Source organism: Lampetra planeri, chromosome 31 (genome assembly GCF_965212315.1).
Source record: "Lampetra planeri chromosome 31, kcLamPlan1.2.h2, whole genome shotgun sequence".
Classification (NCBI taxonomy): Eukaryota; Metazoa; Chordata; class Hyperoartia; order Petromyzontiformes; family Petromyzontidae; genus Lampetra; species Lampetra planeri.
In genome coordinates this window covers 9,513,234-9,539,056 of record NC_136137.1, presented here as the reverse complement: position 1 = coordinate 9,539,056, position 25,823 = coordinate 9,513,234, and the positions used below count along the sequence as shown (strand labels likewise).

The 25,823-nt window shown below is 46.4% G+C and overlaps 1 protein-coding gene across 1 annotated transcript; it reads left to right on the top strand.

Moving 5' to 3' along the window:
• The first annotated feature begins 1,375 nt into the window (after nt 1-1,375).
• On the top strand, nt 1,376-25,373 carry DHX8 (DEAH-box helicase 8). Its single transcript, XM_078609247.1, has 23 exons — nt 1,376-1,676; nt 3,620-3,705; nt 4,733-4,808; nt 4,909-5,000; nt 5,437-5,537; nt 5,683-6,042; nt 6,683-6,827; nt 7,331-7,537; nt 8,426-8,513; nt 11,903-12,000; nt 12,295-12,442; nt 13,506-13,687; nt 14,266-14,460; nt 15,150-15,335; nt 16,466-16,676; nt 17,474-17,655; nt 18,133-18,273; nt 18,678-18,833; nt 19,826-19,963; nt 20,649-20,777; nt 21,825-22,021; nt 23,274-23,453; nt 24,126-25,373. Exons 1-23 carry the CDS (start codon nt 1,574-1,576, stop codon nt 24,343-24,345), a joined length of 3,621 nt encoding a protein of 1,206 aa, XP_078465373.1. The 5' UTR covers nt 1,376-1,573; the 3' UTR covers nt 24,346-25,373.
• Nucleotides 25,374-25,823: the final 450 nt, after the last annotated feature.

Below are 25,823 nucleotides of genomic sequence, written 5' to 3'. Positions count from 1 at the left end.
TTTTTATTACACGCTTTTATTTAACTCACTCCATTGTCGTATCCTCAAATATTGTAACTCAATTTTAACCCACTTGCTAATGTGGTATCGACTGCAAACTTGGTATACTTATGTCATAATGATGACAATACTATATTCTATTATAAAAAAAAAATTAAACCATCTTTTTACACGCTTTCTATTAACTCACTGTTGTATCCTCAAATCTTGTAACTCAGTTTTAACCCACTTCCCAACGTGGTATCGACTGCAAACTTGGTATACTTATGTCATACTGATGACAATACTATATTCTAAAAAAACATTATTTTTTATATGTTGTTTAGGCTTGGGTCTAATTTTCCACGCTCAAATGACGTTGGCTGTAAATCACCATGGCCCCTTACGATATGGCAAGCTTCGGGGGCACTTCCTGGAGTCGTGGAGTTCTCCCACTAACTAGTACGGTACATTTCATTAAAGCGTGTTTAAAAAAAAAAGTTTTTTTTGTCATTATTTATTCATCTTGACGCCAGCTCGTCGAGTTGAGGGGGTCTGCAACCTGCGGCTCTTCAAATATTGAGGGTTTATTTTGTAGTATTTAACACATTCCTGCGGAGGGAGCTGGTAGGAACGTTGGGTTGCTCGGTCAATGGCCAGGGTCAACGGCGGTGTGGTGTATTCCGCAAATATGCCCGACTGAGGGCGGGCACAAGCCGGCGTGAGTAGGTTAAACGTTGAGTTTTATAAGGGCACCACGGGGTGACCAGCCCCTCCCCACCCAGCCCCACCCTCCCTCTCCACCCAGCCCTACCCCTCCGATTTTTGGATGCGCGACAGACGAACGGACACAATAATCCCCTGTGGGCTGGTGGAACCAGGTGGTTCCTAGCAGTATTACCGAATTCTAAATTAATGTCTCTTTCTTGATTTGAAGCTTGGCTCTTTCTTGCTATGTTTTGGTTGCCGTACCCCATTGGTCGAGTTGAACGCGGTAGTGAGAGGGTAGGAGGAGGGCTAGGAGGGGGGTAGGGGGGGGGTAGGAGGGGTAGGAGGAGGGGGGTAGGGTAGGAGGGGGGTAGGGTAGGGGGGGTAGGAGGAGGGGGGTAGGGTAGGAGGGGGGTAGGAGAGGTAGAAGGGGTGGGATAGGAGGGGGGTAGGAGAGGGGGGGGTAGTCGGTGTGGGGATAGCAGGGGGTGGGTAGGAAGGGGGGTAGGGGAGGGGTAGGAGGGGGAGTAGGAGGGATAGGAGAGGGTGGTAGGAGAGGGTATAGCAGGGAGTAGGGGGGGGGGTAGTAGGTGGGGGGGTAGGAGGGGAGGTAAAAGGGGGTTGGATAGGAGAGGGGGAGTAGGGGGGTAAGGGGAATCGCTCCATTCACAATCGCGTTTGCAGCGGCGGTGGCGACATCACAGGGGCCGCCGTAGTTGTTGTGTTTGGGTGACGTCACACGTGGGGGGGGGGGTCACCAAAGCCTTGGCCTACATCGCCGCTGACTCGGGGCCTGCGGAGGCTGCTTCAGCCTGACCCGTCGCCGCTCTTCGCCTCTCTGATTCCCGTCCGCCTTTGTCTCTCCCCTGCAACACGGGCGGGAGAGATGGCGGACCCGGCCGAGATCCGGCGCCTGGAGCAGCTGTCTCTGGTGTCCAAGGTCTGCACGGAGCTGGACAATCACCTGGGAATTAACGACAAGGACCTGGGTAACGTGCGCGGCCTGGGAGGCCCAACACCAACTCCTGTTAACCAACTATCCTACACCAACTACTCTATACTAACCACTCTACACCAACCACTCTACACTAGCACCTCTACACCAACTACCCCGCACCGACTACCCCGCACTAACACTTCTACACTAACACATCTACACCAACTACTCTACACCAACACCTCTACACCAACACCTCTACACCAACACCTCTACACCAACACCTCTACACCAACACCTCCACACCAACACCCCCGCACCGACTACCCCGCACTAACACTTCTACACTAACACATCTACACCAACTACTCTACACCAACACCTCTACACCAACACCTCTACACCAACACCTCTACACCAACACCTCTACACCAACACCTCTACACCAACACCTCTACACCAACACCTCTACACCAACACTTCTACACCAACACCCCCGCACCGACTACCCCGCACTAACACATCTACACTAACACATCTACACTAACACATCTACACTAACACATCTACACTAACACATCTACACTAACACATCTACACTAACACATCTACACTAACACATCTATACTAACCACTCTACACCAACTACTCTACACCAACTACTCTATACTAACACCTTTACACCAACTACTCTACACCGACTACTCTACACCGACCACTCTACACCGACTACCCTATACTATTGCCTCTACATTGGCCCTTATACACCAACTCCAGAATCAGAATGTTTATTTATACTGAAGGCGGAATACGATGAGCTATAAAGCGCTTTTTCACAGACGTCCAGTAGGGTGCGAGTCGGAACGTTACAACAAACAATACACAAACACGATAGGGGTCCTATGTATGGGAAAGGTAAACATCACTTTTAAAATATACAAATAAAAGTAAACTTAATTTTTAATCTTACCAGGTAAAGCCCACTGAGCTATTAGTAAGTCCACCAACTCCCCTATAGAGTACATACTCTACTAAACTAAACTTATTTTTATTTAACCAGGCAAGGCCCACTGAGAGATAGAAATCTTTTTTCCAGAAGTGACGTAGCTATCACAAATGATAGCCTAATGAAGTGGCTTATCAAGTGCAAATGTATTTCAGCCAAATGCTCTAAAGTTGCTGTAACGACACCAACTTATCTCCGATAACTCCTCTACATTCACAACGTTATACTGGTAGGAACCTCCTGGTTACACCAGCCCACAGGGGATTATTGTGTCCGTCGTGCAGGGAGGGGCTGAATGGGGAGGGATGGGCTGAGTGGGGAGGGAGGGGCTGGGTGGGGAGGGAGGGGCTGGGTGGGGAGGGAGGGGCTGGGTGGGGAGGGTGGGGCTGGGTGGGGAGGGGCTGGGTGGGGGGTGGCAGGGGTGGGGCTGGGTGGGGAGGGGCTGGTCACCTCGTGGTGCCCTTATAAAACTCAACGTTTAACCTACTCACGCCGGCTTGTGCCCGCCCTCACAGTCGGGCATATTTGCGGAATACACCACGCCGCCGTTGACCCTGGCCATTGACCGAGCAACCCAACGTTCCTACCAGCTCCCTCCGCAGGAATGTGTTACTCTATGCTAACCACGGGGGTGACGTTTAGGCTGTACTTTGTTTGATGCTGCTGACATGGTCATCTCCGCGTCGAGAAGCAGTGCTTTGAGAGTGCTGGATCCCTTGGAAGGTGTAAATGAGTCGAATGTGACAACGATGTTTTTACCACGTATGTTTTTGTGTGTGTATATATGTATTTTGTGTATTTTGTGTGTGTGATAATGTAACGCAACACGCACAACGGCACGTTCATATGTTGCCGCGTGCATTTAACCATCAGTCAGACGGACGCCTAGATGGCGAATCATTAACGTTCGAGCGACTGTTGGTGGCGAGCGTGCTGCTGGCGATTCGGAGTCGTTTTACTTACATACAACTCTCTGTGTCTGTTCGCAGCTGAATTTGTCATCAGTTTGTCAGAGAAGAACAACACTTTTGAAAAGTTCAAAAAAGTCCTGGAGCAAAATGGAGCGGAGTTTTCGGTGAGTACTCCAAGAACCGAGCTTGAAGCTAATTTTGCAGTATGGTGCGGTAAAGTCACGTAGATAGAAAAATAATATATCACGACGTTTCAATCGCGACACAGGCAATCGTCTTCAGGTGAGAGAGAGAGAAAGCTACTGAAACAAGGTCTTATATAGAGTCCCCTCAGGGTAAGAGGGTGGGGCAAGAGATGGTCTCCCTGAGGCTGTGGAAGTGGCCTATGTATTGTGAGAGATTAGCATGTCAATGATGCATCGGTGGCAGAGCGAGAAGGACATCCAGCCTGTCAATACAAAGACATCCAACCTAGTAATGCAACTCAGAGAGTCAGCTAACATCGGCAGGAAGGATGGAAACATCACAGCAGGTTAAGACGATACCTGGTTAATCACGGCCTTCCAATGATTGCCCAATTTGTACCCATATTCTCGGTTGAAGTTGTGTCTGTGTTTATATATCTGGATGGCTTCATGGACAAATCTTTGATGATAGCCAGTGGGTATGCATAGTACCTTCGTCTTGGAAAAATCTATTTCATGTGAGCCCACAGTAGCTTTCTCTCTCTCACCTGAAGACGATCGCCTGTGTTGCGATCGAAACGTCGTGATCTATTATTTTTCTATCTACGTGACTTTACCGAAAGACCCAAAGAGTATTAATTCCTGCAGTCACGAAAGCTTTAAACCACAAACTCATCTTCTTGGTTCTTTTGGTAAAGTCACGTAGAAGGGAAATAATAAAATAACAAAAATAAAACAATAAAATACAATTCTCACGACGTTTCGGCCACAACGCAAGCAGCCGTCCTCAGGTGAAGAACAGGTCTGTCACCTGAGGACGGCTGCTTGCGTTGTGGCCGAAACGTCGTGAGAATTGTATTTTATTATATTTAATTTTTATTATTTTATTATTTCCCTTCTACGTGACTTTACCGAAAGAACCAAGAAGATGAATCCCTGCAGTCACGAAAGCTTTAAACCACAAACTCATGTTTGACATTAAATTTGCTGCGTTTGTTTTCCACAGGACCCGCTTATTAACAACTTGCTGCGTCTCATCCAGACCATGAAACCTGCTCCCAAGACATCCAGCGATAACTCGGGTATATTTAGGTTTTAACTCGTTTTTCTGTTACAGTATTTCCTCGTTATTACTCTATTGGAAGTAATTTGCTAATGAGCCTTGCATCTCTTGTTCTTTAGCTGAGGCTTCATCGTCGTCAACCAGGACGAAACAGGAGAAGATGAAAGAGCTTTTCCCTGCCCTCTGTAGGGCGGATGATGATGCTGCACGGGTAAGCAGCAGCAGTAGCTGCTTTGTGATGTGTGTACAATAGTTTGTGGATGTACTTATGTCTGTTGAACTTCTTTCGCACCGTACATAGCCAACCGTGATAATCGGAGGTGCGGGGGAAGGAAAATAAACTAAACGTGTGTCTAGATGCGATTGCATCTCAAGATGCTGCATAGATAAAGAGTACATGTTTATTTTTCTAGAGATAAAGACACAGTAATGAATGATGGTTTTGTTAAGTCCAACATATATTATTTTTTGTATCAATAATTGGAATATGCCAGTATTTTTATTTTCTTAATCTTTTAGTACTTGTAATGGCTCCAATAGAATTGCTGATAACTGAAATAAGAATGCTTGACAGGCAGTTTTGTATGCTTTCAATGGGAAAATTTGACTCCCGTCACCAGCTACAGTGTGTGTGTATGTGTCCACAGCAAACCATGCTCAAGGCTGAAGACATCAAAGTGGCCGTGGATGCCATGGCAGAGTTGGAGGCCCTGATCCCGAAACTCTCGGGGCAGGAAACCAAGCACGGGTGTGTTAGCGACCCAGCCGTGCACACACACACACACACCGACACGCTAACATCTTTGCTTGTAACTCACATCCATCTTGGCCCAGAGCAATCGGCCATGACGAAACAACCTCTTGTTTTTGTGAATCCGTGCCGATGGCTCTAGGTCAGAGGCAAGCGGCAGCAAGAGAAGCGACAGCCGCGAGCGGGATTTCCGGCACGAGGACCGACACCGAAGGCGGCGCCATCGCTCCCGCTCTCGCTCCCGCTCGCGTTCCCGTATGCGGCGCCATTCGCGCTCACGCTCGCCCTCCCACGACCGCTCCCGTTCGTCACGCCACGAGCGCCGGAGGCACCGTGAACGCACGCGGTCAAATAGCCCCGAGCAAGAGAAGCAGTCGGAGCGCTGGCCCGACCGCCACGTGGACAAACCTCCGCCCGAGGAGCCTAACGTGGGCGACATCTACAGCGGAAAGGTGTCGAGCATCATGCAGTTTGGCTGCTTCGTGCAGCTCGAGGGACTCCGGTACGCAGCGCACGCTCACAACACTGAACACGACCAAGATAAATAATTGGGTCCATCGATAATAGTGGAATTTATTTAACCAATAAAGCCTCATGCGGAGTCTCAAGATTCTCTTTTATGGTGTTGCTGCATTGGGTTACTTGGCCAATTATAATTTTTTAAGGCGTATTTTGCATGTGGGAGATAACCAAAATACACACATGCTCAGTCCTTTTTGTCAATTCACTGCTGGATGAGAGCCTCCCCACGCTTTTGTGTTGAGGGTTATTTAACCACTAAAAGCTACTCTTGAAGCTCACATTCCATTTGCTCGACTGCTATCTACTGGCCATGTTTCAGCTTTGTGACGCTGTCAATTTCACACACGCATGCATGGACCACTACATCTTGCCTCTAAAGTTCTGGATTACAGATGTGCAACACGAATTGAATCGTCCTGAGCAGCCAGAGCTATTTAAGTCAGTTCGAGATAATATGATAAACTAATGCCGCATTGCTATCATGCATCATCTATTTTTTGTCATAGATAAATGAAAACACTGATCCAGAGTTTTGTATTCCTGCTGGAGTGGTAATTGAGCTCTGTTGACTCGTTGGTAGTAAATGTATATATTACTGATGGTGATCCCTGCATCTGTAGGAAACGCTGGGAGGGGTTGGTTCACATCTCCGAGATCCGACGAGAGGGCCGCGTAGCCAGCGTGGCTGATGTTGTCACCAAAGGTCAGAAGGTCAAGGTCAAGGTGCTATCCTTCACCGGAACCAAGACAAGCTTGAGCATGAAGGTTTGTGGACCTGTGCTCCCAGAGCTTTGGCTCCAACACAAGATTCAGACATTGACATAGCTTAAAGATTCTGTTAACATAAGTAGGCATGTAAGGTTCACTCTCCTCTCCCCCACCTCTGAGCTGAATATTTGTTTTTGTTTCAGTTCTTTTTTTATCTCATGTTCTCTCTCATTGCTTCCATTAGCCTAGATATGAGACTTAATTTCTTACTTGATTTTTTTCAAGGTTTCTAGTAGACTGGAGGACGCAAGTGACTAGTATCCACAGCCATAGTACGACATGTACGGGATGTGGTATGCTAGGTGTGTAAATATTTTTCCGGACAGATCCAGCTGAATTGAAACCCTGCCTAATCCTATCATTCGCGTAAATCGCAAAATGACATTTTAACATGCGCACGACTCCATCAATGCATCTTGGCTACAAGAATCGATATGAATCGATGCCCAGTGTGCCGGGCCACCGAAGTTTGAAGGCTGCTTTTGTTTCGGCAAGCGCAGGACGTGGAGCAGGAGACTGGTGAGGACCTGAACCCAACACGGCGGCGCCTGCTGGTGGCTGACGCCGGCGAGGAGGCGGCGGCCGCGAGAAACCCCGACCGCCCGTCGCACATGCCGCTCGTGAGCGCGCCCGAGGTGGAGGACGACCTGCTGGAGCGCAAGCGTCTCACGAAGATCTCTGACCCCGAGAAGTGGGAGATCAAGCAGGTGGGAAGCGGGCCCAGGAGCTGGGATAGCAACACGACACATGGCAGAGAGCCACGAAATCTGAACTGAACTGTAAACATAGCTCATCTTCTTGGGTTCTTTCGGTAAAGTCACGTAGATGGGAAATAATAAAATAATAAAAATAAATCATAAAATACAATTCTCACGACGTTTCGGCCACAACGCAAGCAGCTGTCCTCAGGTGAAGAACATTCAGACGCTGTCTTTCCGACAGACCTGTTCTTCACCTGAGGACGGCTGCTTGCGTTGTGGCCGAAACGTCGTGAGAATTATTTTATGATGTAATTTTTTTATTATTTTTTTTATTTCCCTTCTACGTGACTTTACCGAAAGAACCAAGAAGATGAATCCCTGCAGTCACGAAAGCTTTAAATCGAAATATACACTAAGCTGTTTTTTATTTACCAGGTAAGGCCCACTGAGCTATGTAGCTCTTTTTCTGAATCCACTTGGCCACAAATGATTGCTAAACGAAGTGGATTATCGCGTGAAAACTTATAGCAACCAAATACTCCAAGCGCATGTTTCTAAATGTGGAGGGAAAAACCAGAGGACCTGGTGAATAAGCCACATGACCATGGGGAGATAGAGACGTGTAAACTCCAAATATACAGGCATCAGGGTTAGTATCGAACCCACGACCTCCTTTATGTCAGGTGAGGTAGGTAACATCCCTCCACCACTGTCCCAGGGTCCGGATCTAACGTTCAGGTTATGTTAATGGTTTTGTTGCAGTGTACTACGTGTGATGATGCTATTAGGTTTTTTAGAACAGTTACAGGTTTTGGGTTGATTTTTTTCTGTTTAGAGTCAAAACACTAAAGTTTGTCTTGATTCTGATTTATTTTATTTACGTCCTCTTCGCAGATGATTGCAGCAAATGTCCTTCCAAAAGAAGAGTACCCAGATTTCGATGAGGAGACTGGCGTCTTACCCAAGATAGACGACGACGAAGGTGTGAAGGCCATTCGCAATCGACATCCTTTTTGGAACTGTGCGAAAGACGTTGTTGTATATGTTGGTTATCAAAATTTGTTATGTTGTATGCGTGCGTGGGTGAAATTATTATGTTGTATATGTGGGTTATGAATATTCAGTGAAAATAATAATAATCAAATGAAATTTGGCCAAATGTGTAATTATCCGGAAATATGTTAATTTATGTAATTATGCACATTTAATTATGCCAATTCGAGAGGTAATCGTAGTAATTATGCGAGTGGGTGTAATTATGATAATGCAAGTCGTTATGATAACCAGACCCCGCCTCGGTGACGAGGGTGGGTTATCGATCGGAATAAGGCAATTAATCGTATGCAGTTATGCAGGTGTGGTGTAAGTATGCAAGATTAACTTAGATTAACTCGGCATCGTTGTCTAGGTTCGTCTCATTCTCGCTTTAACATTCCCAGAGTGGGTATTCGTGGTTATATTTTAGGTCCCCGGTTCACCCCGTTATCGCTTTAACATTTACTGAGTATGTATTAGTGTGTTTATTAAGGTCACCAAGTTCAGATCTCAACGCAGAAGCAGATCTTATGCATAGATTTCAGGAAAGAATCACACAACCACTTCTGTATTAATCAATTTATTACTAATTCAACCTCAACTATGATATAGTATGCGAACTCTCAATCCCGGAACGTCAACACGGCATCAATACAGTATCATCAACGATTGTCTGATTTCACTTTGACAACGGCACATGGAAGAGCCGGCTCCGGTGAGCCGATCGAACTCGGCTGAGTCCCAGACGAGCTGAAGATGAGTCGAGCCGACCCGCTGGTCGCAGCTCGCTCCTGAGTCGACCCTCCCGGTCGAGCTGGTTTCCAATGCTCAGGGTCCTCTCTTTTATGCCGAAATATCCCTTTGGATCCTGCCCACAAGGCGGGGTTTCTTTCGATTTTTGCTGTGTCAGGATCTGTCCGTAGGTAGGTGTGTCCATGTGTGTGTCCGTACGTCCGTATGTCCTTGTGTGCATCACCCACGGTATATTCCGTTGTCATACTCCCTCCATAAAATCCACGAGCAAACAATCAGATGTTACAAATTGCCTCGAAGTCGTCTCTTTGTCTGGGTGCGATATTATCTCTTGTCTGGCCTTCTTCATGAACCAAAACACAGACGTTACAAATCGTCTCATAGGCGTCTTTGTCCGTGTTGCACGACCTGGAGGGAGGGGCAACACTCCCTCCGACCCTCACCGACGCACAAAGAAATGGTTAAAAAGTTTTAAGTTAACATTTGTCCCTTACCATTTCACAGTTATGATTCTGTATGTAACCTAAGGTCTGTCGTTTCCCATCGTGGTGCTTGACTCAAGTGGAGGTGTTTCCCCGAGCGTATACACACTCCTATCCCGTGCTGCGGGGATACAAAGACGGCCGGGATCTCCCTTTCTCTTTGACCCTGGGTTTAACATCGCTCTTTTATTATGTATTTTATATTCGACCTGGTGGTGATTCATCCCGTTATCCTGGCTTTTCCATAAGTTTTACTTTTGTCTTTTCATGCATATGCTTATTATTATTAATTTATTTCCGATATCTTAGGTTAAGGGGTAAGTTTCTTGATCCTAGGAATTCGTATTCCTTGGTGTCTGCATGGTTATATAAGCGGAATATAGTTTACGGTGAATAGCGTTAACATTGATGTTATGTACGATATTATGTATTGTGATGTCTTTAACTTAACTTGTTTGTCAGGGCTTTACTGACATGAAGTTGCATTCCATAGCCCCGCAGTCTTTGCCCCACCCTATCTCTGCTCGCCGTTGTTGTTGCTGTCCAGTTGACGCCGTTAACTCAAGGCCTCATTAATTTCCGTCACTCCTTGTAGGTGAGGGCGGTTGAACCTTGGAGTCAGTTCTGGTTTTTGTCTGCCTGCTTCTTCTTGTGTCCCCTGACCCCGGGAGTTATTATTTCTACTTTTATGGCCTGTCGAAGCCCGACTCGCTGTTGCTGGGCTGGTGGGTCGCTGGGTTGGTGTCGTTCCCGGCTTTTTGCTTACGTTTGCAGTTCGCCGTGCTCTTAATTTCCTTCCCTCTTCAACCTTATATCGACTATTCGCTCCTGTCTGGGTGCGATTCAATTTTGACTTAGGAAGGTTCTGATTGTCATATGCTTCGGGTCGAGTTGTATAGAAAGTATTAAAGTATGGAAATAACATTTCATATTGACTTAATGATGGTGATGGTTCAGTAGGCGTAACTTGTGGCCTGGTTTAATTGGAGTGGGTGTGAATATCAATAACTTTAGCCTACCCTGTTGTTAAATTCCGACTTTAACGTTACTTTAATAGCAATACAGAATAATTGAGCTTTTTGTCTTAACTAGGCGAACGCGAACTTCTGGTGACCCCCGCAGCCTTGTTGTTCAGCTGAGTCTGCATCCTTGAGAGATATACAACACTCTTATTCTCGTCTCACTGTGGCCATCCAACCTTCTGCTCTGGGAGTGTTATTCTTAATCAGCTCCCTCCCCTGTGCACACAGCCTTGAGCTGACCCACTTCCTTGGCCTTTTTGGGTTTATCTTTGCTCCCTCAGCTGCAGGAGGACAAGGCGTATTTCTACCTCCTCCCTGTGTGCACGTGTTCCAACTAGCTCGGAATCCCTAAACACACAATCAGTGATGATTCCTGGCTTTCTGTGGTTGTGATTTAGACAAAGGCGCCTCTGTTTCCTTCCATTGCCTTTGAGTTGACACTGCCCTATTATTCGCCCATGTGCTGAGGTCATAGAATTCGTTTTGACTTCAGTAATATTAACATTCAGTATTGGATTAGCAAATGGGCAATGGTTCATTGATGTAGCTCGCAGCCTGGTCTCCAATTTGAGCGAGCGCGAGGATCGATAATTTAGCCTACTCTGTTGTTGAATTTCGAATTTTGACGTTACTTTAAAACCATGCAGGATGGTTGGGCTTTTTGCCTTAACTATGTCTGGCTGACTCTCCCACTGTCTCTGCCGCCTGCACGGGTGACATGTGCCCGTTTATCAGGCCTTATCTTTCCTTGAAGCAAGGTTGCAAATTCTGCCATCCTAGCCCTCCTCCAGTTCATTACTTAACAACACCTGGTGTTTTGCAGTTTGCTGCGCTTCGGTGTGTTTTCATTCATTATAAAAAACAAGTAAAAAGATAATATATAAAAATATCATCAAATATTATTAATATCAATTTTGGAAGAAGGGGTTAGTATACAACAACGTTGCACTTGAGTAACAAGCAGGTTGCTGATAGTGGTTCCGTGTGTTGTGCGGTTGGCGTCGCGGTGGGAGGTGGTGCTTTTAGGGTGTGGTTTTGTGGTGGGAGATGGTAAGAAATGGGTGGCGCTGTGTTCTCAGATGAGGACGTGGAGATTGAACTGGTGGAGGAGGAGCCTCCGTTCCTGCGAGGCCACACTAAGCACAGCACCGACCTCAGCCCCGTCAAGATCGTCAAGGTCAGCTCCAGCTTGTGCTGCTAACAATTTCTGCGCCCCTACGAGTCTTTTAATTTTCACTATTTTAAGTCTTAATTTTATCAGTTTTTTTTACTGCTAATACCTTCACTCAATTCACTGAAAAAGTCTCCTTTTTTCTATGCGGCACCCTGGAAGCGATATTTTGAGATCGGAAGCAGTCTCAACTCAATACTTTGATCCAGAAACTCAGTCTCAGCTCAAGACTCTGGTCTCAACGCCGAGATGGCGAAACCTCGCCTTCCTTGACCCACGTTCTTCCCCGTTGTTTCCCAGAACCCGGACGGCTCGCTGTCGCAGGCCGCCATGATGCAGAGCGCTCTGGCCAAGGAGCGGCGCGAGATGAAGCAGGCGGCGCGCGAGGCTGAAATGGACTCCATCCCAACGGGCCTCAACATGCACTGGATCGATCCTCTTCCCGATGGCAAAGCCCCTTTCCCCTGCCACACGCACACACACACACACACGAGCACCTACTCCACACTCGGGGTCAATTATAATTATAGTGAACTATTATGATACGTGATAGACAGCAGAGGGTGGTGCAGAAAATGCCATTTTTATGCTGTGCAATGCTGTGACGTCTATGCACCAAAACCTTTGTCAATCTCTCCTGACCAGCGCTGTGAAATAGTAAAGTAACCACTATGACCAGCAGAGGGTGCACATTCTCTCATCCAGCAGTGGATTGACTAAATGGCTGTACGTGTGCAGTCTTCCCTGGTTATTCACGGACTTGTTTTCCGTGATTTTGGCTGTCCGTGAATCGCTTTCGGAACTCTACACGACTGTATTGAGATAGAGAAAGAAAGTGATGAGATAAAGTGATGTGATAAAGTGATGAAATAGAGATATGTTGTAATAATTTTCATGTATTTAATAGCTTATTTATGTATTTAATATTGTTGAATTGAATGTATCCCTCCGCAAATAATGAGGGAATACTGTACAAAGGAAATTCACGTCTTCAGAGCTCGCCAATCGTCGCTGATACAAGTAATATCACATCAAGGCAAAAGTCAAACTCTAAAGTCAGCATGTGTCATTATGGTGGTGCTAATCTCCATTGGTGGCCTTGCGCTGGCGGTGTTGAGGCTCATCCAGCGGTGGGGTTTACAAAAGGACTGCACACATACTGTGGCCTCTTCTTGGTTCTTTCGGTAAAGTCACGTAGAAGGGAAGTAATAAAATAATAAAAATAAATCATGATAAAATAATTCTCACGACGTTTCGGCCACAACGCAAGCAGCCGTCCTCAGCTGCTTGCGTTGTGGCCGAAACGTCGTAAAAATTATTTTATTATGTTTTATTTTTATTATTTTATTACTTCCCTTCTATGTGACTTTACCGAAAAAACCAAGAAGATGAATCCCTGCAGTCACGAAAGCTTTAAATCGAAATTTATACTGTGGCCTAACGCATCGTGGCATCGCGTGTTGTGCTGAACCGCTGTACTGAATGGAGTGCCGATGTGTTGCCGTGTGCAGCCGAGGGTCGCCAGATCGCCGCAAACATGCGAGGCCTGGGCCTGATGCCGCCCGACATGCCGGAGTGGAAGAAGCACGCATTTGGCGGCAACAAGGCCTCGTATGGTAAGAAGACGGCCATGTCCATCATCGAGCAGCGAGAGAGCCTGCCCATCTACAAGCTGAAGGAGCAGTTGGTGCAGGTGAGGTGTTGCTGTTGAGAATACAGACGAAGCTGTATTGCCTTTGTTACTTTAGATGTACGTATTTAACATAGCCAACTCATTGATGCAAGGTGCAACAGTTTGTTGCATGCGGTGTTAGTGGTGTAACCTTTATGTCCAAGTTGGTTTTGACGGCTTGGCATCTGGAATGTGCCTGGTTGCATCATATCTTGGAAGCTAAGCATCGTTGAGCATGCAATTAACAGATTGTCATAGGACTGCAGAGCTATGTGGTATTGAATAGATGGCCATGCACTCATGCAGCAAGATCCATTTTTGTTCTGTACTTCTATGCTTCCACGTCCACGCTGCAAACATTCGCCACCTCAGCGTTTGAAAGCATGGTCTAACAACTCCAACGATCTGCACTGCATGGGGCGGGTTGACAAAAGGGCTGTACATGTCCACATGGTGACGGTGGTTTTGAGGAGGGATTTATCAATGGGAGCGTCTCCCACGTGTGGGAACGTGCGTCTCGTATTTCACCGTTCCGCCAAGACACACGGCCGTCCGCCACGCTCGCGCACTCTCTTCGTTCCGTTTTTCCCCCACGCTAGGCCGTGAACGACAACCAGATCCTGATCGTGATCGGTGAGACTGGCTCGGGCAAGACGACGCAGATCACGCAGTACCTAGCGGAGGCGGGCTACACGACCCGCGGGAAGATCGGCTGCACGCAGCCCCGTCGTGTGGCCGCCATGTCCGTGGCCAAGCGCGTCTCCGAGGAGTTCGGCTGCTGCCTCGGGCAAGAGGTGCGCGTCTCTCATCCGTCACGGCCTTTTCCGGCTGTGGACAACTGCCCGCAAGGGCGACTAGCAGCATCGTTTTGACTCCATAGATTCTCATCCCTCTTTACGGTGAACCAAAATTTGTCCATGTCATCATCTTGATTAGAGTGTTGGGCTGCTATAAATGTCCACATGATAAGCCAATTCGTTGAGCTATTATTTGTGATAGCCAGATCGGTTCTGAAAAAGAGCTATATAGATCAGTGGGCCTTACATGGTAAAATTAAACGAATAAAATAGTTGTCGGATCTCAGAATCCATGCTCATCCAGGCTCAAGTGATCCCATCCGAGCTGAAATGAAATTGACCTCCGAATGAAGACAATTAGGAAGGTTTGTCATGTAAATAAAACATGCCAATTTGTTACGAGTACAGCACACCGGTGTGTTGGAGTATTAACCACAACATTTACAACTCGACTACGACGTTTGGCCAATAATTACATCACATTTATATTCACGCGATCTAACCCAAAAAAACTTTTATGGATAATATTGGTCGCGAGAGCGTACGTGTTAAACTGGGCAGGAGATGGCAATAACAGCAATGGCTTGGATCTCAAGCATATGCACCTGGGCTCATTGCCACGGTGGTATGGATCTGTGCGAGTCTTCACAAATGTGAACTGCGCTTTGTGCGTGTTACGCTGGCAGGTTGGGTACACGATCCGTTTTGAGGACTGCACCAGTCCCGAGACGAAGATCAAGTACATGACGGACGGCATGCTGCTGCGGGAGTGTCTCATCGACTCGGAGCTCATGCAGTACTCCGTCGTGATGTTGGACGAGGCCCACGAGCGCACCATCCACACCGACGTGCTCTTCGGTCTCCTCAAGAAGGTAAGCTGCTCAAGGCGGTCGTAGCCTGCACGTACGCTGTCTTTCCGACAGCCCTGTTCTTCACCTGAGGACGGCTGCTTGTGTTGTGGCCGAAACGTCGTGAGGATTTTATTTTATTATGTTTTATGTTTATTACTTTATTATTTCCCTTCTACGTGACTTTACCGAAAGAACCAAGAAGAAGGTAGCTTTGCCAGTTAAGTATCGCCCGAGTAGTTATTGGTGGTATACGTATGTATGTTAAACTTCTTTCGCACCGTACGTAGTCAACCGTGCTAATCGGAGGTGCGGGGAAATGCAACAAACTAAACACAAAAAAGCAGTTCTAAAGAAATGAGTTTTCAACCTCGATGATTTAAAAGTGGATATCTCCAGCATCTTCCTAATATCGGAAGGAAGAGCGTTCCAGACGGCCGCAGAAGTGCATCTGCATCCTTGTTGATATATTATGTTGATATATTTCAATATGGTAACACTAGCAAGAAGGTCTTGGGTTCGATGTACAACTCGGGTGCCTTTCTGGAGTTTGTATGTTCTCCCCTTGTTCTGCATATGGGTTTTTTCTGGGTTCTCTTGTTTAACTTACATCGCTTAAAACAACATAGAATGTAACTGCTATTGGCCAAACATCTCATTGCTGAAAATGTTAATGCAACTTTGGATTACACATAGTAACATTGCTTCCTTCTACCAAATGTATCAACAACCTCCTAAACAGCAGTTTTAGGACTTGATGAGGCTTTTCTGGGTAAACAATTGTATGTAATCATAAAAATAAACAAATATTTTTGTACAATTTGTCTTTATCACTCGCTGCCTACCGGTGAATAATATTGCAAGTAATCGTCGATGTTACATAGAGCAATTGAGGAAAGTACAACAGTTGTAAATAAAGATCAGAAAGTATCTATTAATTATACTCTTTGGTTATTTCGGTAAAGCCACCTGATGACAGACGCTTGTGTTGCGCTCGAAACGTCGTGATTTATGTTATTTTCTACCTACGTGACTTTACCGAAAGAACCAAAGAGTATGGATCCCTGCAGTCACGAAAGCTTCAAATCAAGATTACACATCATTTGTTGCCTCTGGGCGAACGCTAACTTCTTGTCTCCCACTCCACCCGTCAGACCATAAAGCGGCGTCTGGACATGAAGCTGATTGTGACGTCGGCCACGCTGGACGCTGTCAAGTTCTCGCAGTACTTCTACGAGGCACCCATCTTCACCATCCCCGGGCGAACCTACCCCGTGGAGATCCTCTACACCAAGGAGCCCGAGACGGACTACCTGGACGCGTCGCTTATCACCGTCATGCAGATTCACCTCACAGAGCCGCCAGGTGCCTCACTCGTGCGCTCACGCCCGGCCGCACTGCACGTGTGCACGTTGGCATAGGTAGAGTAATCATCGACGCCACAAGTGACTTTCATACAGAACTTATGAAAACATAAGCTCTGTCCTCCCAGCATGCCTTGCAAGTCGCATGATATCACCATTCTGCATGTATAATGCGCAACGGCCTCTTTTTTTTAGACTGCTAAGATTCCAAATTGTATCCATATTATTTTCCGCAGCAGAGATAACTGAATTACCGGTTTCATCCTGGTTAGGAATCGTCATTATAGCATAGCCATCATTCCTTACTGCTGCTGCCTTGTGCCTCAAATACTATGGCAAGGCATGCTGGGAAAATTGAAGTTATAGTCAAACTAGTACCTTTGTTTAGAAGTTTTTCGTCTCATGAGGTTATCCTCATTTTACAGAAATTGTTACAATAATACGTTAAGCCACTCCACTGCATGTTGATGTTTCTCTGAATTAGATAAAAAATAACCTATATTTATCTTCTCTAAAGGCCTTTGTTTACTTACAAACCATGTAACCATCTGTCGTTAGAAACAAAATGTTGCTGATGTCTTAAATACAACATTTTCTGGAAGGCAAATAACGTTATTATAAACAGGGTTCTTCAAGTTGAGTGTCCTTGGCTCGTCACGTTATGGAAATGCCTTGCCTTTTGCTTAATGACCCGGATGGAGTTGCTCGTCTGTCGGTTTTTGCTGATGTTCGCTTAATGCTTGCGAGTCGCTCGAACGGAGCTTGTCAAACCGCTGTGCGTGACGTGGCACCGTGCAGGCGACATCCTGCTGTTCCTTACGGGTCAGGAGGAGATCGACACGGCTTGCGAGATCCTCTATGAGCGCATGAAGTCGCTGGGCCCCGAGGTGCCGGAGCTCATCATCCTGCCCGTCTACTCTGCACTGCCCAGTGAGATGCAGACACGAATCTTCGACCCTGCGCCCCCGGGCAGCCGAAAGGTGTGTGCCCTGCTCCTGCCCAGGCTACAGCTCTGGCTCATAACCCCACAATCTTCTGCTTAGGTTTTTCACTGTTGCGCCCCCTTCTGTATTTTCAGCAAGTGCCACGTGTTCTTTAGCAATTAAGTTTCACTCCATCTTGCTGGGTGCTTCTTGGGTCCCTGAAGAGTCTTTTCAGTTCTTTAAGAAGCTCGATACACACGGAGGAAACCAAATGTCAAACACTGATTAAGATTAAAAAAACAGTGCTGATTTTTTTTTTTCAAAAGAATGATTGAAGGCGGTGTGGCAGCATCTCTTTTAAGAATGACATTGGCTCCCTGGCCACTGATGGGAGAATTCGACTCCGAATAGCATGATTGGCTACGTACGGTGCGAAAGAAGTTCCACATACATACAGACCTCACCGCGACGCATGCCAGTTTTTGCTGAATGTCACTCAACGCTGCCACATGCCACTCGCTGTGTGTGATGCAGGTAGTCATTGCCACCAACATCGCGGAGACATCGCTGACCATTGATGGCATCTACTACGTGGTGGACCCTGGCTTCGTCAAGCAAAAGGTTTACAACTCCAAGACGGGCATTGACCAGCTGGTGGTCACCCCCATCTCGCAGGTGAGCATCACCAGCAGTAGCAGCAGCCTCCCCTCATTTCTCTCTCACTTTGTCATTTGCTGTTGAGAGAAAATCTATGTTGTCAGCAGAGAGCAGTGCAGTAAATTGCATGATACTGCACAATGCTCCAACGGCTCTACACCCCACCTTCACCAACCCACACTAACCAGTTTGGTGAAGTATGGCCAGATAACTTGTTCGACGCACACAGTGTGAAGAGGTCCTCATCCAGCAGTGATTTGACAAAGGAGCCGTATATACACATGTTGAGCACATGTGTAAATAAACCCAACAGCTCTGTCCACCATTGTTGGCACTTTGTTGCGGTTACGCAAAAGCTGTGTCATGCTCGCCACTATCCTCCTGCTGTCGTGATAACAACCTCTTTCTTTCCACCTGCCCAGGCCCAGGCGAAGCAGCGTGCGGGCAGAGCCGGCCGCACGGGCCCCGGCAAGACTTACCGCCTGTACACGGAACGTGCCTACCGTGACGAGATGCTCACCACCAACGTGCCCGAGATCCAGAGAACCAACCTTGCCAGCACCGTGCTGTCCCTCAAGGTGGGGCCTTCGTGTGCGCCACATTTGGGTATCCCTGAATGGCATGGGCCCATAGAAATGGCGACAATGTGTTCTGCTGGCCAAGGGAATCTTTTAACCTGACACTGCTCCATGTTAAAGCATTGCTCTCAAATTATGGAGATTTACCACGGTACATCCCGATGGTTGGGCATTTTTTAATGATTTTATAATTAACTTATGAAAAATATTTTTTTCATTAGCTGATTATTATGAGCAGTGCTGTTAAGATACCAGCTGCGACAATGAAAGACAATGTTGAGTTTTATAACTGGCGCTGACCTTTGTGTTTTTTACTCATAAGCCTAAACAAATATAAAACTGTCACGAGCCCATAAAAATGGCACAAGTTTTGCTGCGGCATTAGTGATTACTTTGCGTTTAAAACCGTGACAGTAATGGTTTGCAGGTGCTTTGCCTTGATGAGTTGTTAACTACCTCACCTGGTATACAGGAGGTCGTGGGTTCGATCCAAACCCTGATGCCTATATAAAAAGTTCTACATACATACATATATTTGGAGTTTGCATGTTCTCCCTGTGGTCACGTGGATTTTTCTCCGGGTCCTCCGGTTTTTCCCTCCACATTTAGAAACGCGTTTAGAGTATATTGTTGCTATACATTTCCACGTGATGATAAGCCCCTTCGTTGAGCTATCAATTGTGGCCAGGTCACTTCTGAAAAACAGCTACATAGCTCAGTGGGCCTTACCTGGTAAAATAAAAAATAATGTAGTTTTATTCATAATAAAGGTTTTTGGGTTACGTGACAATCCTAACTGGCTGTGGTGGAGGGTTAGGACACATTTATACTTACGGGATCTAACCCAAAAACCTTTATTATGAATAATATTGGTCGCGAAAGCCTACGTGTTAATGTAGTTTTAGTCTATAGCTTCCTTGCCGACTCCCCCTGGGTGTGCGCGAGGCCGTGACTGACCCCTGCCTGTGTTGCACGCACTCTCCCGTGTGCAGGCCATGGGCATCAACGACCTGCTGTCCTTTGACTTCATGGATGCCCCTCCCATGGAGACGCTCATCACCGCCATGGAACAGCTCTACCAGCTGGGGGCACTGGACGACGAGGGGCTGCTCACGCGTTTGGGTCGCCGGGTACGCCGCGCACACGAGTTCACCGCAACCCCGCCCCCGCCAACCCTGACTCGGCTCACCGGCTGGTTGCTGGGCTGTGGTTGTGGTGTCTGGCATTGGAGGGAGAGCTTCGGAGAAATTGAGGGCTCTTATGGTACTGTAGATAGTGGGCATGTAGCAATGCTGTGGCCTCCCCTTGGTCGACTCAGCCTAAATGTGCGTGTGAAAATACATAATTTGTCATTAAAACAAATCATTTTATTTGGAAATCATACAAAGCAGGAAAAGTAATGGTAAACATTATAAATTAAATTATGAGACAATTCATCAAATCACTGGGAAGTGGATTATCACATACTTAGCAGATAGTGGCTTGGACTTGGTAGATTACAAACACTGCCACCGCTTAGGACCATTTGTATTTTCATTGAATGATAGCAAAACTTTTAATTTTCCAGCATTAATGGCATCTTAATATTAATTCGTGATTAAGTTTCATGTTCAGTGGAAAATCATTGAAAATGTTTTCAGCCACGAGGGAGTGAATTATTCCTGCGTCAGGGGTGGCGTTGCTATAATGAGTGGCGGCCGCCTCTGGCCCTGGACCACGGGAGCTGCGTGGGCCCTGTCCAGGTGGTGCCGTTGGCCCCTAGAGGCCACGCTTCCGCCCCGTGCGTGTGTGACGCGCGTTTTGTGTACCGCGCAGATGGCAGAGTTCCCCCTGGAGCCCATGCTGTGCAAGATGCTCATCATGTCCGTACACCTGGGCTGCAGCGAGGAGATGCTCACCATTGTGTCCATGCTGTCCGTACAGAACGTCTTCTACCGCCCCAAGGTAACATGACCCGACCCTCGTGAGCGTCCGTCTCAGTTCACTTAAAGGAGGACGCACCCTAAGAAAAATCTTATATCCCTAGGCCTAGCCTGTGTGTCCCGGGCTGCCCGACATGGTTAGTGGAGAAATGTAAATAGGAATTAAAAAGGCTAATGTTCAAGTGTGCTACTGTGGCGTGCTCTAATAATGCCACTGATTCACTTCACCGTAATTGTGAAGGTTTTACTCATTAACGAATCACGAACACACAGCCTGGTTATATATTCGTGAAGATAATAATGAACATGATTTATAACATGTACATATTTCTTGAATCGGATGCAATGTTTAATCCGAGAACTTGGAGGCACGGAGCCATAGCTTGAGTTGTTTCTGCCTTTATATAAATGTGGATATCAGTAAAAAAGAATTCCATCCATATTAATGTATCCGCTCATTTTTTTTTATTTTGTGAAGGTGCACTTATTTGTATGGCAGTGTATATGGTGAGTATATAGGTGTATTACTATTTTTTTTGACATGCCCAATTTATAGCAAGAATTTCCAAAAACTGATTTGGTCATACATGACGATACAGATTTATATAGCATTTTAATACAATCACATCTCAATAAATTGTGCAGAGCAACAGCACGTGCACATCCAGGGAAAAGGAGGCATATGGTATGTATGTAATTGAAGACATTCTTCGGCTGATGAAAAGAGAAAGGTCTTCAACCTTTACTTGAACAGGGGTTAAGAAGTCATCAGCACGGCTGTCTCGAGAAAGAGAGTTCCAGACCATAATGGCGGCAGAGGAGAATGAGCAACCTCCCACTTGAGCAAAGTTTAACTGGGGGAATTCAACGTACGCCTGATTGCTGGTATGGCGAGAGCGTGCAAGGGTTTCGAGAGAGATGGGAGGTGAGAAATATTCATGGGTGAGGCCACGGAGGACCTTAAAATGAATGGAGGGTAAATTAATTACTTTTTCACTTGTAAGCTAATTGCAGCCAATCTGATGTTGTCTGACGTGTGCCCGCTGCTACCTGGCGCTCGCGTTTCCAGGACAAGCAAGCGCTTGCCGACCAGAAAAAGGCCAAGTTCAACCAAGCGGAGGGAGACCACCTCACTCTGCTGGCCGTCTACAACTCGTGGAAGAACAACAAGTTCTCCAACGCATGGTGCTACGAGAACTTTGTGCAGGCGCGCACGCTCCGTCGAGCACAGGATGTGCGCAAGCAGATGCTGGGAATTATGGACAGGTGCGTGGGTGTGTGGAAGAGGAGTCGTGCAATGGTGTGTGGGGGGAGCGGTAGTTTAGTGGTTAGCACGCTGCGCTATGAACCCGGAGACCCGAGTTCCATTGCTGCTTACGGCTAACACCGGTGATGATTATCTAAACTGGTCCTGGGCCTCCCCTAGGTCGACTCGGCCTCAAATTTATACCTGGTGAGGTGTGTAAACATCACCACGAGGAAGACAATGTCGGCTGGGCGTGGTGTTGGCCACCTACCCCCTCATGTGCTATGCCGGCCTTCATAGGTGCTCGCTTACAGCACTTGCCCCAGCGGCATGTTTAGACTATATGGGGGATCTTTACCTTTGCAATAGTGTGTGTTCTGCGTTATCGTTCTAGCCACCTGAGTTTGATTCACATATAGCAGCTGTGGAAAGTGATATCCTGAACCTGTCCTGGCAGCACCCACCGTCATTATTAATGGGTGTATTTTGTGGGTAAACACAAGGCCATGCTGATAGTTGTTTGAATGCTCTGTGTGTGCGCGTGCTCATGTTGTTTTCAGATCCTTGTGTGACGGAACTATTTCATTTTAACCATTTATGTGCAATTGGCCTTTATGCATGTGTGATGTTGTTTAGCGTGGCAAGTTGTGAAGATGCAATTCACATCGCTTGGTAACTGCAATTAGGCCCTTAAAAACAACAATACAAAATTAACTGTTGAAAAACGGAAACATTTTACTTGATCTGTTAAATTTGCTACAATCATCGGCTGTTAAATTGTAATTGCTCTCTTCCTATTTTTGTGTCAAAACATGAAATCTACCATAATATGCTAATGAAATTTGCATATGCACAGAGGCTCCGCATTGTTTCCAAATGTGTCTTGTTAAAAATGAATTTTACGGCCTGCACTATTATTCTGTCATGATGGGGTTTCCTCGTCATTAAGAGGTTTTATTATTGTTGGAATTAACCAAGCTAATGGGCCCTATAGTGCGGATGTGGGGTCTCCACATATATTGTTCCCAGAGGCATACTTGGCAACAGAGTGAGCATTGGTTACAATACTGTGCTGATGAGTCCTCATTAGGACAAAACCCGTGCACTACATTTCTGCTGCTGTCAGCCAGTCACATTTGCTAAAATATATTGTAATGGTGACCCAATGTGAGGGCCACAATGTGCTTCACAAGTAAACGCCGATCGTTTCCGTAATATGCACAAAAGCTGCTACACCCTTTTCTTCCGTGTCGTTTGAAACTCGTGGTGAAGGCACAAGCTGGACGTGGTGTCGTGTGCCAAGGCCACAGTACGCGTGCAAAAGGCCGTGCTGAGTGGCTTCTTCAGGAACGCAGCAAAGAAGGACCCTCAGGAAGGCTACCGCACGCTGGTGGACCAGCAGGTGGTCTACATCCACCCGTCCAGCGCGCTCTTCAACCGCCAACCAGAGTGGTACGTGCCCTTGTATACACTCACGAGCATAAAAGCCTTCGAAGGTCACGCAACCACTAGGATGAATGAACGTATTTATAATGCAAGTGATAATGCTTTATTTTTTTAACGCCTTAATGAGGTTACAATGAGATAAACCGCCTTCCTCTGACGTAGTTGACATAGATCACAAAGCGGTAATTGCAGGTGTAGCAGGCAGTGGCGGCCAATAGAAAACTACTATGTATCACGTGAGTTTGCCTTCCGATGGCATGTGTGCTGGAGAGGTAGTGTTGTGCTGCAGACAGCATGGCTTCTTAGTTTAAAGGCTGGCTGATAATTAATGAAAGACTGTCATTAAATCATTAAATGCTGTGAATTCGAGGAAATTATTGCCCTGATCCCAAATTCGTAGTAGGGAAACCTGCTTAGGCTCAAGTATACGCTTGACTGCTTCTGCGGTGATGAGGCTAAATATTTGCTTTCATTGCTTGATTGCCATGGCACATTGAAGCAACTTTTACCATTGCACAGCAAATACAAAAAAACCACTGGAGCTAAAATAGGGGAAGAGTGAGGGAAATCAAAAGACCTACAGCATAGGGCCTTGTTCCATGGTCGCATGTCATTTGTATTTAAAACCTGCCGCGCTCACTCATTACCGCATGCGCGTGACAACCCCCCACCCCGCAGGGTGGTGTACCACGAGCTGGTGCTCACCACCAAGGAGTACATGCGCGAGGTCACCACCATCGACCCCAAGTGGCTTGTGGAGTTTGCGCCGGCCTTCTTCAAGGTGTCGGACCCCACGCGCCTCAGCAAGCAGAAGAAGCAGCAGCGCCTGGAGCCGCTCTACAACCGCTACGAGGAGCCAAATGCGTGGAGAATCTCCCGCGCCTTCCGCCGTCGATAAGCCTGCGTCTCCTCATTTGGTCCCCTCATTGTTCCAAATCCACCTTGTGCCCTATGCACGTACAGCCCGTTTGGTCAATCCACCGCTGGATGAGGGCCTCCTCCCCACACCGTGTGGGGCATCGTTGGGGTTATATGAATCATGCTTCACCACGCTAGTCAGTGCAGGTTGGTGAAGGCGGTGAGTGTAGACGCGAATGCATAGAACTACATTGCACCAATGAATCTTGTCGTACTGTAATTTGCTGCCCAGCATGTCGGCCCACAGCATGTAACACCTATTATGCACGGTGGTTGACCATAAAAGTACTATCCATGCTCGAACCTGCTTAGCTTCTGAGGTCTTATGGGATAGGCTGGCATCCTTGTGATTTGTTTTATAAACATTGTTTATTTTTGTTTAGTGTCGACTACAAACCTGAATGCGAACACAGCAAGATACTTAAGTCGTGGGCTTATTTCTGATCTTGCTGTGAGACAATTGTTTTTATATATATCAGCCTCCATCGATACAGTGTAAAGTGACTGAATTATTCATTGGAGTGGTGTTTATATTTGGGTAAACGTCAGTCATTGGCGTGTCACTGAATGCGAAGTCTATTACAGTATTCAGTCTTTAATGTCACTTGTAAGTAACCACAAAGGTGGCTGCTCCCATGCGTTGGAAAATTTAAAGTTTGAATTCTCCCTTGCTGCTTTCACACATCTTTGACATTTTGATAACTGTCCAAGAAAGGAATTAATCCCACTCTGTTATAATGTTCTGGCCTGAGTCCATTCTTGGTTGCTGCATCACGTGTTTAGTTAGGTACTCCATCCCTGCCTAGTGTGGTAAATACTTGAGTGTGTGCACGTCAACAAGAGACAATGATAACATGAGCATGGAAGCATAACCCTCCTAACTTGCTTGGATCTGCGTTTGTGTGGATATCAGAATGACATGCTTTTTCATGAAGAACGTCAATCAGCATTGCTGTGTTTCTGTCCGGAGGCTAAGTGTACAATAAAAACCAACCATTCCCTTTTAAATAATTTGTCTTTTCTCTTAAAAGATGTACAGTCCGTTTACAGGTCCAAACTGAGTTATACATGACATAGATTTTAAGCGTTTGGCACCAATGGTTGTTATGTTCAACTTCATAACCTTAAAGTGATTAAGGCTGCTGTAAGTGCAGAACTGTGTCATATATGCAATGTATCAAAAGCATAACTTCCAGACATGCATCATTGTTTTATTTACAATTGTGTTGTCATGGATTGTTATATTAATCCCAGATTATTAGGCAATGTTCAATCTGCTTTGGCATTTGTCTTATACAAGCGACACATGCCAACGCAATCTCATCTACCTACCACCATTAACACAGGGTTGGTGTTCCATAATTGGGAAGAGTGTGCAGTGTATAAGGTGTGACTGGACAGGGATGTGAGTGGTATTAAGTGTTGTGAAGTATTTTATTTTAAAAGCCTTCTGGCCCT